At 42.4% G+C, this 15,123-nt stretch overlaps 1 protein-coding gene across 4 annotated transcripts in view; it reads left to right on the plus strand.

Annotated features, from left to right (window-relative positions):
* CCDC117 (coiled-coil domain containing 117) overlaps positions 1–15,123 on the plus strand; it is a 65,150-nt gene that overhangs the window by 1,478 nt on the left and 48,549 nt on the right. For 2 of the 4 annotated variants that reach the window (XM_078848928.1, XM_073312708.2), the window contains exons 2-6: positions 189–553; positions 6,309–6,359; positions 6,800–7,030; positions 9,148–9,285; positions 13,709–13,808. In XM_078848928.1, the coding sequence (XP_078705054.1) occupies positions 195–553; positions 6,309–6,359; positions 6,800–7,030; positions 9,148–9,285; positions 13,709–13,808 (879 nt within the window). In that variant the 5' untranslated portion in view covers positions 189–194. Of the gene's footprint in view, positions 1–188; positions 554–6,308; positions 6,360–6,799; positions 7,031–9,147; positions 9,286–9,994; positions 13,614–13,708; positions 13,809–15,123 lie in introns of those variants that run through there. The other 2 variants (XM_073312707.2, XM_078848927.1) reach the window with 2 other exon arrangements.

The following is a 15,123-nucleotide window of genomic DNA, read 5'->3' on the forward strand; positions in this document are numbered from 1 at the left end:
TGCCTGTATAACTGCATCCGCACTAGGGTTCTTACTGACATTTTATCATTAAGACAAAAGCACACCCTAACCAACAAGACCATGCCAGCAAAACCTCTAATATAGACCTGGCCTTTTCCTCGCTGATGCTTATGCGGTATGTTTGCTTATAGTCACTCTGTTCTGGGTTGGTTTGTCTTTTCCCCCAGGTACAGATGAAAATGACAACCCTGGGCAGATCCTTTCAAGGAGTTCCTCCTGTTCCTTCTGTGGAGTTTCCTCAGGCTCCAGCAACTCTTCCTGACGGTACCTTCCAACCTGGAATCATACAGACTCAATCTCAGCCTGGAGCTGTTGGTTATGAATATCCCCAACAAACCATGGTGGTTACAGCAGGGAACAGAAATAATATAGTAGAAGGCTCTGACTTCAGCAGCTCATACTTGCAAAGTAACCTGGACCTTTCTTCCCTAGCTGCAACTGGAAGCTATAATGAGGGCTTGACTATTGCAACAGTTTCTTTCACAAACACTGAAAACCCACCAGTCTTATTGCAACAGCAGAGTTGCACCCAGTAAGTACAAAAATAAACAAGGGAAAGGTGGGGGATAGCATCTCTTATTTATAGTGTATTTTTCTGAATGTCATAATTGGATGCTGAGATGTGGGCTTGATTTAAAAGCTATAATGTTTTTACTAAAAAGAAGTTATGTCCATCTGTTTGCATTTGGAAAGGAAGATGTCTGTCTGTATCTGTACGAGTTTTTTCATGAAGTTGATAGATTTCCACTCCATACGGCTAAATGCAGTGCCTTGTGTAATGACACGTTTCAGAGTAGCAGCTGTGTTAGTCTGTACACCCATTTTTTCATGTCCTGCGTGTATATAAATCTCACTGTTTTCCACTGAATGCATCTGATGAAGTGAGCTGTAGCTCACGAAAGCTTATGCTCAAATAAATTGGTTAGTCTCTAAGGTGCCACTAGTACTCCTTTTCTTTTTGCGAATACAGATTAACACGGCTGCTACTCTGAAACCTGTCATTATGCAAGGCCCTGCATTTAGCCGTATGGAGTGGAAATATATCGACTTCATGAAAAAACTCACACAGATACAGACAGACATCATCTTCCTTTCCAAATGCAAACAGACGGACATAACACCCATTTTTTCATGTCCTGTGTGTATATAAGTCGCCTCACTGTATTTTCCACTGAATGCAGCTGATGAAGTGAGCTGTAGCTCACGACTGCTACTCTGAAACCTGTCAACGTTTTTACTGCTTTTTCTGTTTGTTTGGTGGTCTTCGCTCTCCAGGTGTGTTTCTTGTAGCACAAGGACATTGGTGTTTTGAATCTGAAGGGTCATTGTGGTGTAATCGCACTTTGTGATGGATAAGCTCTCAATGTTGAGCTGCGTAATTTGCAGTGATGGGCCTATTTGAAGTAAGGTGTGAGCCGTTACTGCCATTGTTTTATGACCAGGAAGTCCTTAAAGTCCCAGGATTTTGCCTTCCCTGTAGGCAGTGGACTGCACTCACCCACGTAGAATCATAGAATATCAGGGTTGGAAGGGACCCCAGAAGGTCATCTAGTCCAACCCCCTGCTCAAAGCAGGACCAATTCCCAGTTAAATCATCCCAGCCAGGGCTTTGTCAAGCCTGACCTTAAAAACCTCTAAGGAAGGAGATTCTACCACCTCCCTAGGTAACGCATTCCAGTGTTTCACCACCCTCTTAGTGAAAAAGTTTTTCCTAATATCCAATCTAAACCTCCCCCACTGCAACTTGAGACCATTACTCCTCGTTCTGTCATCTGCTACCATTGAGAACAGTCTAGAGCCATCCTCTTTGGAACCCCCTTTCAGGTAGTTGAAAGCAGCTATCAAATCCCCCCTCATTCTTCTCTTCTGCAGGCTAAACAATCCCAGCTCCCTCAGCCTCTCCTCATAACTCATGTGTTCCAGTCCCCTAATCATTTTTGTTGCCCTTCGCTGGACTCTCTCCAATTTATCCACATCCTTCTTGAAGTGTGGGGCCCAAAACTGGACACAGTACTCCAGATGAGGCCTCACCAATGTCGAATAGAGGGGAACGATCACGTCCCTCGATCTGCTCACTATGCCCCTACTTATACATCCCAAAATGCCATTGGCCTTCTTGGCAACAAGGGCACACTGCTGACTCATATCCAGCTTCTCGTCCACTGTCACCCCTAGGTCCTTTTCCGCAGAACTGCTGCCTAGCCATTCGGTCCCTAGTCTGTAGCTGTGCATTGGGTTCTTCCGTCCTAAGTGCAGGACCCTGCACTTATCCTTATTGAACCTCATCAGATTCCTTTTGGCCCAATCTTCCAATTGGTCTAGGTCCTTCTGTATCCTATCCCTCCCCTCCAGCGTATCTACCACTCCTCCCAGTTTAGTATCATCCGCAAATTTGCTGAGAGTGCAATCCACACCATCCTCCAGATCATTTATGAAGATATTGAATAAAACCGGCCCCAGGACCGACCCTTGGGGCACTCCACTTGATACCGGCTGCCAACTAGACATGGAGCCATTGATCACTACCCGTTGAGCCCGACAATCTAGCCAGCTTTCTACCCACCTTATAGTGCATTCATCCAGCCCATACTTCCTTAACTTGGTGACAAGAATACTATGGGAGACCGTGTCAAAAGCTTTGCTAAAGTCAAGAAACAATACATCCACTGCTTTCCCTTCATCCACAGAACCAGTAATCTCATCATAAAAGGTGATTAGATTAGTCAGGCATGACCTTCCCTTGGTGAATCCATGCTGGCTGTTCCTGATCACTTTCCTCTCATGCAAGTGCTTCAGGATTGATTCTTTGAGGACCTGCTCCATGATTTTTCCAGGAACTGAGGTGAGGCTGACTGGCCTGTAGTTCCCAGGATCTTCCTTCTTCCCTTTTTTAAAGATTGGCACTACATTAGCCTTTTTCCAGTCATCCGGGACTTCCCCGGTTCGCCACGAGTTTTCAAAGATAATGGCCAGTGGCTCTGCAATCACAGCCGCCAATTCCTTCAGCACTCTCGGATGCAACTCGTCCGGCCCCATGGACTTGTGCATGTCCAGCTTTTCTAAATAGTCCCTAACCGCCTCTATCTCCACAGAGGGCTGGCCATCTCTTCCGCATTTTGTGATGCCCAGCGCAGCAGTCTGAGAGCTGACCTTGTTAGTGAAAACAGAGGCAAAAAAAGCATTGAGTACATTAGCTTTTTCCACATCCTCTGTCACTAGGTTGCCTCCCTCATTCAGTAAGGGGCCCACACATTCCTTGGCTTTCTTCTTGTTGCCAACATACCTGAAGAAACCCTTCTTGTTACTCTTGACATCTCTGGCTAGCTGCAGCTCCAGGTGCGATTTGGCCCTCCTGATAACATTCCTACATGCCCGAGCAATATTTTTATACTCTTCCCTGGTCATATGTCCAACCTTCCACTTCTTGTAAGCTTCTTTTTTATGTTTAAGATCCGCTAGGATTTCACCATTAAGCCAAGTTGGTCGCCTGCCATATTTACTATTCTTTCGACTCATCGGGATGGTTTGTCCCTGTAACCTCAACAGGGATTCCTTGAAATACAGCCAGCTCTCCTGGACTCCTTTCCCCTTCAAGTTAGTCCCCCAGGGGATCCTGGCCATCCGTTCCCTGAGGGAGTCGAAGTCTGCTTTCCTGAAGTCCAGGGTCCGTATCCTGCTGCTTACCTTTGTTCCCTGCGTCAGGATCCTGAACTCAACCAACTCATGGTCACTGCCTCCCACATTCCCATCCACTTTTGCTTCCCCCACTAATTCTACCCGGTTTGTGAGCAGCAGGTCAAGAGAAGCACCCCCCCTAGTTGGCTCCTCTAGCACTTGCGCCAGGAAATTGTCCCCTACGCTTTCCAAAAACTTCCTGGATTGTCTATGCACCGCTGTATTGCTCTCCCAGCAGATATCAGGAAAATTAAAGTCACCCATGAGAATCAGGGCATGCGATCTAGTAGCTTCCGTGAGCTGCCGGAAGAAAGCCTCATGTTGAGCTACAAACCCTGCGATGCATCACAGAACAATTCCCCATTCATGCTTACAGTGGTGGTACAGAGATATCCACCCAGATACTCTAAAAGCATTAGAATGGCTTTAGAATCTTAACATTGAATTATAATCCCAGCCCGTTGCTTCTCAAATGCCATACAAAAGGAGACGGCTGCATTCTTTTTAATGTGGATGAAAAGTGTGTGTATCCAGATCAGTATTACACTGCAGATTTTTGATTATTCTGTTTCTGTGGTTAGTTTGATTAATGTGCCATTAAACCATGTTAAGAGACTAAAGCTTCACAATTGGAAAAAGGCAAATACAGTGCCCATCTTTAAAAAAGGGAAGAAGGAGAGTCTGGGGAACTACAGACCCGTCAGCTTCACCTCAGTCCTGGAAAAATCATGGAGCAGGTCATCAGTGAGTCCATTTTGAAGCACTTGGAGAGGAAGGTGATCAGGAACAGTCCACATGGATTCACGAAGCGCAAGTCATGCCTGACCAACCTGATTGCCTTCTATGATGAGATAAACTGGCTCTGTGGATATGGGGAAAGCGGTGGACATGATATATCTTGACTTTAGCAAAGCTTTAGATACGGCCTCCCACAGTATTCTTGCCAGCAAGTTAAAGTAGTATGGATTGGATGAATGGACGATAAAGTGGATAGAAAGCTGGCTAGGTTGTTGGGCTCAACGGGTAGTGATCAATGGCTTGATGTCTGGTTGGCAGCCGGTATCGAGTGGAGTGCCTAAGGGGTCAGTCCTGGGGCTATTTTTTTCCCCATCATCTTCATTAATGATCTGGATGATGGGATGGATTGCACGCTCAGCAAGTTCTCGGATCACACTAAGGTGGGGGGGAGAGGTAGATGCGCTGGAGGGAGGGATAGGGTCTAGAGTAACCTAGACAAATTGGAGGATTGGGCCAAAAGAAATCTGATGAGATTCAGCAAGGACAAGTGCAGAGTCCTGCACTTAGTATGGAAGAATCCCATGCACCGCTACAGGCTGGGGACTGGCTGGCGAAGCGGCAGTTCTGCAGAAAAGGACCTGGGGATTACAGGGGATGAGAAGCTGGATATGAATCAACAGTGTGCCCTTGTTGCCAAGAAGGCTAACGGCATATTGGGCTGCATTATTAGGAGCGTTGCCAGCAGATTGAGGGAAGTGATTATTCCCGTCTATTTGGCACTGGTGAGGCCATGTCTGGAGTATTGCTTCCAGTTTTGGTCCTCCCACTACAGAAAGGATGTGGACAAACTGGAGAGAGTCCAGCAGAGGGCAAGGAAAATGATCAGGGGGCTGGGGCACATGATTTTATGAGGAGAGTCTGAGGGAACTAGGCTTATTTAGTCTGCAGAAGAGAAGAGTGAGGGGGGATTTGATAGCTGCTTTCAACGACCTGAAAGGGGGTTCCAAAGAGGATGGAGCTTGGCTGTTCTCAGTGGTGGCAGATGACAGAACAAGGAGTAATGGTCTCAAGTTGCAGTGTGGGAGGTCTAGGTTGGATATTAAGAAACACTATTTCACTAGGAGGGTGGTGAAGCATTGGAATGGGTTACCTAGGAGGTGGTGGAACCTCCATTCTTAGAGGTTTTTAAGGCCCTGCTTGACAAAGCCCTGGCTGGGATGATTTAGTTGGGGTTGGTCCCTGTTTGAGCAGCGGGTTGGACTAGATGACCTCCTGAGGTCTCTTCCAACCCTAATTTATGATTCTATGATAATTAAGCACTCACTTCAAGAAACAGCAATGCTTCAGGAAAAATAAATCTATTTCTTTCCCACCTTCCTCTACAAACATAGTACAGGAAAGAAACTTCATGGAAATCAGCAAAAGGCAACTGAGCAAACCCTGTGTTAGTGTTCTGTCTTTATTTTTGGGAGCAAAAATACATGTGTAATGTTTAAAATGTCATGCTTCACACTTATCTGAACTTGCCTTCTACTTTGGCCATCATGGTTGAGACTAGTTACCAGATGATCCAAATGTTGCCCTATTTCAATTATATTCAGGTAACTAATTTCAAGGAGAGATGAGCGAAGGTAAACTGCTTCCCTTTATACTCCAACTGCTTTCTTTTTAGTTAACAGATATGTTTCTAGATTAATGCATCTTTGGCTCTCTTTTTCCCCTCATCTGATTATATCAAGGTGACCTGTACACTGAAAGCCATGGAACATCGCCCGCCAGAAACATATGCTTTAATTTTCTTGATCACGCTCAATTCTATCCAAAGGTGTAAAACACTGTTACTAGTCAAATAACTGTTCATTCTCCCTTTCCAGAGTTTCTCTTCGCTGTGGAAAGAAGCATAAACTAGAGGAAGAGGTGGATGGGTAAGTTTAACTTGTCTTCAGTGAACTGCTTTTAGCCTGATTCGCTCTCTGTCCTGTGTGGTGGAGGGAAGTGAATGATGCATGATCCAGGGTAGAGCTCAAAAGATTGCACTGTGCTTGGGTGAGGGAATCTTTCCCAATACTACTGCTGTTTGGAACCTTTCTCAATTTGTTTTTTCCTGAACATAAACAGAAACCTTGAATCCACTCCAGTGTGTATAATACAAATCTAACTGAATGTGTGATTCTGATTTTCTTGAAAAGGCATTTTTGTATTATGAGGAGCTAAAATTTCTTCTTGTACATTGGAAGTGAAGTCTTTCTTAACAGACAAAGTATGCAGCTCTGTAGAAATAGGTTTGACAGACAAAGATCTTAATAGTTTTTTACAATGTCAGAGATTTCTCTGTTGCCAACTATAAATTTGCTTTGTTTCCTAGTTGCCCTGTGAAGAAGAAGAGACTGATTGAAACTGTGCACTACTCTCCGAATCCCAGCACTGAAGAGATTCTCTGTGCAGGTCAGCAGGCAGCTGGGGAGGTAGCAAGGCAGTGCATTGGTAGTCTTCATGAAGCTGGCTTGTTAGAAATTCCCTGTGAAGATATGGATCAGACAATGGGGGAACATCAGTGCGAGGTTGCCCGCAGGAAGCTTCAGGAAATTGAGGACAGGTAAACGCAGGGATTGAGTAGAGTGGGTTTTTTACTAGCTTTCCCTTTATTCATAGGCATCATCTAAGGGATAACTGAGTTTATTGTAGTGGGGTGACAGCACCACTATAAGTAGGGTTGAGATTAGCTTACTGTTTAACAACTGATTTTTTTTTGAAGTGCTCTAAAATCCACATGGTGACTTGGATTGTCATAACCTCATGAGAATCTGAGATACAGTGATTGGTCCAAATTTGAGATAATTGTGAGCAAGGCATTCTCAAGATAAAGTCCCCCCAAAAACAAAAAATATCAACATTTTTCAGTTCTTAACTTTATTTTGACACACAGGGAGCTCAAACTATGCCTCTTATCCTCCCTGAATTGGTGTTATGGAGTCAGGATTGATTTCAGCTAGTGTCCGGCACCCACTGCCCATTTAGGGTTACAGTATTACAGTTATTCAGGGTTAAAGATAAATTTACGATGTTGCACAAGCTAGAGAAAGTTGCAAGCCAGAATTTTTGCAGGCAGCCTGACATGGTCACTGGGAAACTCAGGGTGACGTCCTGTAGCCATTGCATCTGAGCAACACCTATGTACTACAAGTTAAAGTCCTGCCCTTGGCAGCTTGCTGAGAACGTGTTATGCATTCTTTCTGCCTGCATTACCTAGGGGCTCCTTCTGGAAGATTTGCCCTTAGAGCAAAGCTTCTGGTTTGAGATCTAGTATTTCAGTGTTCTAAAATTCATATGCATACTCAAATTTTACTTAAGTATTGTCAAGGAAAATAGCATAAATTAAGAGAGGAAAGATTGAATGAATGATACTAGTAAGAAGTAGCATAAAGGTAATGTAACTATGCCACATGTTCAGGAAATAGTCCCACTGTTTCTCACCATCTGTCTTACATCCGTGGCCCCTGTTGTAGTATTTGAACATCTGTCTTTAATGTATTTATTCTCATGACACAGGGAGGGAGGTGATATTGTCTCCATTTTACAGATGTGGAACTGAGGCACAGAGAGACGTAAGTGATTTGCCCCAGAGCTGAGAGTTGAACCTGGGGTCTCCCAAGTCCTAGGCTAGTATGCTAGCCAGTGGACCATCCATCCTTTCTGGCTGGGACTCTTGTGAAAGGAGCTGTTGAGCATCAGGAAACACATTCATAATAGAAGGCCTTATTTTAAGGACTGGTATAAGGTCAACTATTGCAGCACCAGGATACTGTTGTCAGTCAAAAGAGTAACAAACTTTATGATAATCTTGGAAAAATAAATACGGAAAACAAAATTGAAATTTCTGTAATTCATCCAGTCTACACAAACCAAGGATTCACACTTATCAGTTTCATCCTTCAAAGTGCTGTAGCTCCTGTGAAAAAGGGTCTAAAGAAAATGTAGTCATAGTTTTTTTTTTTAAATCAGTCACAGTAAACTTCAAAGTTGGTATCCCCCCCCCCACTTCATACAGAAAAATAAGCATTGCAGAAACTACAGTGAACACTTTAAAATGATACTTCAGCCCACAAGACAGTATTTTTTGGATTTCAGTAGCTTAAATATAGATGCACTCGGTGTTCTGAAAGGGTACACAGTGCTGCAGGTCAACCTTAAATCAGTGTTAACAAAGTTTTGTAGCAGTGAGTTACACCTTTAGATCGATTAGTCTGTGATGTGAGATCTGACTTTTGTAACAGCTGTCTGGATCTGCACTGTGAGGTCCATAGTAGAATACATACAGGATTTTTCTGTTTGCCCTTTTCTAGGATTTTGGTTGCACTGCTGGGGTATATTTGTGGATATTCTTAGAAATTTATATACAAGAGCTTTACCAAAAATGCAATTTTTGCAGTGCATCCTAAATGGTAAAGCTTTGGGTCATTCTAATCCGTACTCTAAGCAGCTGTAGCATGGGGTCACCAAAATTCAGGACCTTTCAGAGAGGCTGAAAATAATTTTTGACGCTGAACTACAGGGAGCAGGGAAGATGAAATTGCGGCTTAACTCTATATTGTGTGGTTGAACTGCATACTCTCCCCTGAATGGGATTTCAATTAGCAATAGGTATACATATTTGTCAGTGATATGGTCAATAATAAGATGTATTATTTCCCCCTTTCCTGCCTCCACTCTTAGGATAATTGATGAAGATGAAGATGTTCATGCCGATGGGAATACTAGCAATCTGCCCACCCTTGTCCTGTCTGATACTCTTCAAAAGGGACTGAGGAGGGATTTTGATCAAGTCCTGACAAAAAAAATAATAGAATCCATGTAAGTTCTTGAGGAAATGTTGGAGCAACACAGATAACATACCCAAATGGGGAAAAGGGGTTTGCCTACAGAGTCCATCTCTCCTCTGTTGAGCAAGAGTTGATTTCACTGTGATTCTTTATAGCATTACTGTTGGAAGACTCTTTGATAATGTGTTTGTGATGTACAGTACTATATTGTGTAGCAGGGCATTATATGTAATTGCTAAACATAGAGTACTTGCAATTTACAGAAGAATGCTGAATTCGTATAGACTAAAAACTCTGTTTTATGGTCCCTATAATACATAATGTTATATACTCTCTCAGTTTCACTAACCTTATGGCCTGCTGTTCATATATGTAAGTTTCCATATCAAGGGAAAGGTCTCATAGTGTCCTGAACAATAGTGAGCTTCATGGCTGGTGCAGTGGGAGAGAAGAATTATTTCATGTTGTACATTGGGTTAGAATTGAGAGTAATGGAATGAACTTAAGAAAGGGGAAACTTATGATGAAAATAAGGAAAAACTTCCTGTTAGCTGTGAAATAATCTCCCAAGGGGAGGAATTGAACTTTCTCCAGAAGTTCGGAGAAAACACTAGTGCATGTGCTTTGGGGGGACGCTTCTGCACAGACAGTGACTTAAGTGGATGATGAAATTAGGTAGTTTTCATTTGTCACAGCTGTGATTGAGAGTTTTGATTAAACTAAGACTCCATCCCTTCTAGGAGCCGTCCCTCCATGGAGCTGGTGCTCTGGAAACCTCTCCCTGAATTCCTCACAGACAAACTGAAATCTGTTTCTGTTGCTAAAAACTACAAGCAGCAGGGGACAGAAGGGAGCCAGGCTAAGCAATCAACTCTTGGAGCTGCCTTCCAGCCACAAACTGAAACATTCTCTGAAGCACAACAAACTGTGTTGTCTCCAGGTCTATATAGTAGCTTGGGAACATCTGGATGTGTAGAAGAGGAGATGGAATTATAGAAGCCAGATTTCAAGCTGAAATGGTGAATTTCTGAAGGTTTCTGTGGCTGATTTTTACTCCCTCTACCTTCCAGGTATGAGGTGTGGACCTGAAGTTTGTTTGTTTGTTTGTTTTTGGTTTTGGTTTTTTTTTGTTTTCTGGGTAACAACCAGAAGAATCTGGAGTTGGGCAGTCGCAACTTTAGGATGTTGAAGAGAAGCTTTATAGACTGTTAAAAGCAGCATCTTTTACAAGAAGTTCAGTGGCCTTTTGAGCAAGGTAGAGGTTTTCCAAATGGCTTATTGGGCCTGTCCTCTTAGTTGCCTTTGTAAAGAGTAAAATGCAGAGATTGAATGTAACAGTGGTTCAGACCCCCCACTTATACTTGGTGAGCCATTAAGACTTTGGGGCATATGCTTGGCTCAGTCTGTTAGCTTCATGAGAGGCTACTCAAATGTACTGAAAGGAGAAGATATCTCTGATTAGTCACAGAAAGAAAAACAATCCCTCGATCTACTTGGCTTGACCTTAAAATGTAAATATAGAAATTATCTGTGCTGCAGTGTGATGGGGGTGAGAAGTTATAACTCAACACTAGACTCATATGGTCTAGTTTTGGTAGAAAGTTAAATCAGTGACTCAATCGGAAGCTGGTTACTAAATTTCGCCTAAGGGCCAGTTAAAAATGTTCAGTTTTCTCTGAACTCATAAAGCAGAAGCCTAGAGGATGTTTTCAGCTGATTGGTTTGGCATTTTATCTTTTGTGGCCGTTCTCTCTTGTTATGCATCAGATTGGAAAGCCAGACGTTGCCCTTGGTAATATTTGTGACATGGCTGGTGCTGAATTCACTGACACCTTTTGATTTTAATCTCGATAAATGATAATTTGTGAATCAGATATAGAGGCACTGCTTTAACTGAGCTTTGGGTAAATGTCTCAGTAAGAGCCAAATCCTACATGACTAATCTCAAACTTGGATGCATTAGTAAAGTGAGCAGAATTTGTGTCTAAGTAAACCTGGACTTAGTGGTTTATGTAAACCAGAAACACTTACGTCATTAAAACTATTCTCTGTTTTTCTGGAGTTTCAGATTGCATCTGGATTATTAATTTATACTGCAGGAATTTATTCCAGCTAATGATACTGCAGGAAAGGAATCCAGTTAGCTACTTATTAGAAAATAGTACAAAAATTTATCAGTATTCAGTAAACCGTGTAATCTTCTCAGTCAACGAAGAGTCAGTCTTAAGGTTTCCTTGAAGACATCTGAACTGAGGTTCCTCTTGTGAAAATATTCTTCTGGGTAAAGGTGGTATTAGGATGGTAATTCCCAATCTGTTTTCCTTGACTTCCCCCATACTAGAAGGAAGCCCATGCAATAGCTCCTCAGCAAAGCAGCTTTAGATTTATTGGAAAAGCAACTATCTACACTTCTTTGCTTTGCACAATACCTTAATAGTTTATGTGGTGAGACATTCTTCTAGTTAAAAACCCATCATATGGATTTTAAAATCAAAACTTTAATTTGCAGTCAGCATTTCTGCTCCTTTGGCTGGCAGTGGCATTTTATAAGAGAGGAGACAGTCTTTCTGACATGGGCCTTTGGGGGTAGGTAGAGAAGTTCCATTTCTGTCAGCTGTTAACTCAGTTTTCTATCCTGCTCTTCTTGCCCAAGATTCTGGAAGAGCTTTAATGTTTAATATTTAAACAATGTTTAAGAAGTACATGTTAAAAATTATTCTGAATTTTGAACCAGCATTGAAGTAGGCTGGAAACCGTTGTATAACTTGACATCTGAAACCTTGATTTCTCTACTGGGCAAATGTGTGTAGCTTTCTTCTGCTCTTGTATCTAACTTTTTATGTGAGGTTGGTGAAAACCTCTTATATTAGTATGTAAAACATCTCATGTGAATGTCATTAACCTACTAAACAGACTTAAATTCTATAGCATCTAAGAGGCTGTAACGTTACTGCGTGTAAAAATAATGAAAACAGTGGGATGCTGGAGGGAAGACGATGACCTCCATTTTGTGAGGTTAGAAGGTGTTGCAGTGCTTCCAAACAGATACCTGCTCCAAGCTTGTATGACTTTGGAAAAGGTTCAAAGTTCAGATTGCGCTTATTTGATGGCTCTGGTCCTAAATTAACTGAATGAGAAGAAGGAAATATTCATATGGTTAATGGAACCATCTTGTCAATACTTAAAATTATGGTACAGAGGAACATGGAGGATGTTAGAAAGCTGATAAGTGTGAAATCCAAGTAGGGCTCTTTTTTTCCTCTTAAAAATATTACTTGATTTTTAAAAACTTGTTTTTTCATCTGAACTTCTAAAGGAAAAAATGTGTAGATACTGTGTCTATTTATAGTCTTAACTCCTTTGCCTATCACATGTGTGCCAAAGGTTGCTATTCAGATGTATATTTACTCCTTACGTTCTTTGCTGATGCAATTTCCACTGAGCCCTAATCCTAGTCTACCACTTGAATTGAGATTTCTCAGTGGATTATTGGCCATGTGTTCATTGGCCTAAGCAGGGGGATGACTTTATCTCTAAAGCAGTTCAGCTTTTATTAGCAAACATCTAATTTGGTTTTCAGACATCTTTTCTGTTTTATATTAAGGGGAAACAGTTCAAAGCTCTTTCTGTATTGATGCGGGAAAGGGAAAACTGCTTCCTGTCCGGAAAGTAAATGGAATGCTAATTGAACTGAAACTTGCTTTAAGAAAACGTGTGGGCGGCTGCAGGTGTGGGTGGCTGCAGTCGTTACAGTTCAGTCTATTGTTAGCTTTCTTAAAAGGTTTTTTGGTTAGTTCTGCATGTTAAGTGAGATGGCACAAATGGTGCAGTTCTGGGAAAATTCTTGCTGGATGTTTTATTTTGAAATATGAAAAATCTCATTCTGGTCTGTTTTCTGTTGGGACCAAATCACCATTTGTATGTCATCGTTTTTCAATAAAATTTTTCATGTTTTTTAGATTGCTGTGCGATGTTCTTGCTGTAAAACACACCGGAAATTAAGATGAAAGCTAGACAGGTGGAGTTCAGTTGGTTTTAAGAGGCCTTTCTGTGCAGAAATTAGGGTAAAGTAGCCTCATGCCTCTGTAGCTCATTGTGCAGCCTAAATAGGAGTTCCACTTGAGACACTGAAATCCTCCCTTCTGCCCCTTGCTGTGTTCAAGGTATAGGGAAAAAGAGTTGGAAATGGGATTAATAACACAAGTTTCATAGTTAATCTATAATTTCTCACTGGGGATGTGAGAGGAAATAATACTTTACCCTTTTCTAGCACCGTCCATCTATAGGCCTTCAATCACTTCAGCAAACATTAAGCAGGCATCCCCATGAGCATGGTCAATATTATTTCCATTTTACAGAGAGGAAACATGAAGTATAGTGATTAAGTGGTTTGTCCATGTTTTGCACCGACTAGACCATCTACATTAAACAATATTAATGTTCCTCCAAACTAGGTCAAACGTGGATCACTTGCAATACGCTTCATGTCCATACACAAGTGCTTCTAATGTCTGTCAGCCATTCCCAGTATCAGAACAATTGCACCAGATCCAGGTAAGTTTGAAGACCTTCCCCATAGACTGGATCAGTTCAGACTGCTTCCATATTAACGTAGACTGAAGGTGCAGGTATTGTAGAGTTGCACCAGCTCTGTTGTTCGTCCCACTATAATTCTACAAGGTTTCTGCCTGCCATTTTGACAAGTCATAGTGTTGATTCTGTTTCCTGTCTGCCTTTTCATTTTCACCCATCGTGTTTCTGTGAAAGCCTAGGGGCAGCCATCTTTGCCTGGTATCCTTTTGAGCAGGGCTTGCAGCAGCCAAGGTGATTCTTTTGGTTTCAGTAGTAACCAGTCTGTGTTGATTTGCAATACTTTAATTTAGAATTAGTAGTGCTGTCCATCTTAAACTTCATAAGCATGCACAGGTGGCTAGGTGTGACAATGGCAAAATTAAAATATAGTACACACTATATTGCATTTAAATATTATATTAAAAAAGCAGTACTACAAAGCCAGTATCTCATCCTATTCAGCTTCATGCGTAGCTTGCAAGCCTCCCTTTGCTGAGTTGATGGTTCCAGTGTTCTAATGGAGCATAGCTGTCATAAGAGGTCATGGGTATGGAGGGAGAGGCGATCTCTCATGTACCTGGAGCCAATCCCATGGAGAGGGCAGATTGTTTCCTGAACTGGACTCTGTGGTCAGTAGGGAGCCAGCACAAAGAGCTGAGCACTGAGGTGATGTGTTACTACGTATGTGGACAACTGTTTTGTATCAGATGGAGCTTGTAGGCATGTGGCCTTACTCCTAGATGGGAATTGCACTAATAAAGCCTGAAGGTGTCACATGTGGTTTGCTGTGTGGCTAGATTTGTGCCCAGTAGGATGGGGCATAGTCTTCTGATCAGAGGCAGATGGAATTGGACTTCCTGCTATGTGGTCTTGCAGTAGCACTGGGGAGTCCAAATGTCCTCCAAGGCTGCAGACTGATCTACCAGTCATAATAGTTGTTGCAATGGAGGATGTTACAGAGGAGGTATATTCTTCAGTTTCCTTCTTCCCACCAATGCTGCCTGGGTTCAGCTTTATCCAGCTGCTTTCATCCAGATGCAGATGTTGGGCACTCAGAATGCTGGGTGATGGTGCCATTTACATTTGATGTAAGGGAGATCTGGGGTTGGTTCTCATTTATGTATGGCTGGCTTATCCATGTTGCTTCAGCAGCTCCCCTAATGGCTGAGGCCAAGAGAAGAAATACCAGCACAGAAGGTAAAGTTAAGTGGATCCCCAGAAGGATGTCATCCAATATCCAATGCTTTGGAAGAACCAAACACATTTTTCATGAATAAGGCCCCAGTGGGTGGTGGTA

The sequence above is a fragment of the Lepidochelys kempii genome, chromosome 15 (assembly GCF_965140285.1).
Source record: "Lepidochelys kempii isolate rLepKem1 chromosome 15, rLepKem1.hap1, whole genome shotgun sequence".
Lineage (NCBI taxonomy): Eukaryota > Metazoa > Chordata > Testudines > Cheloniidae > Lepidochelys > Lepidochelys kempii.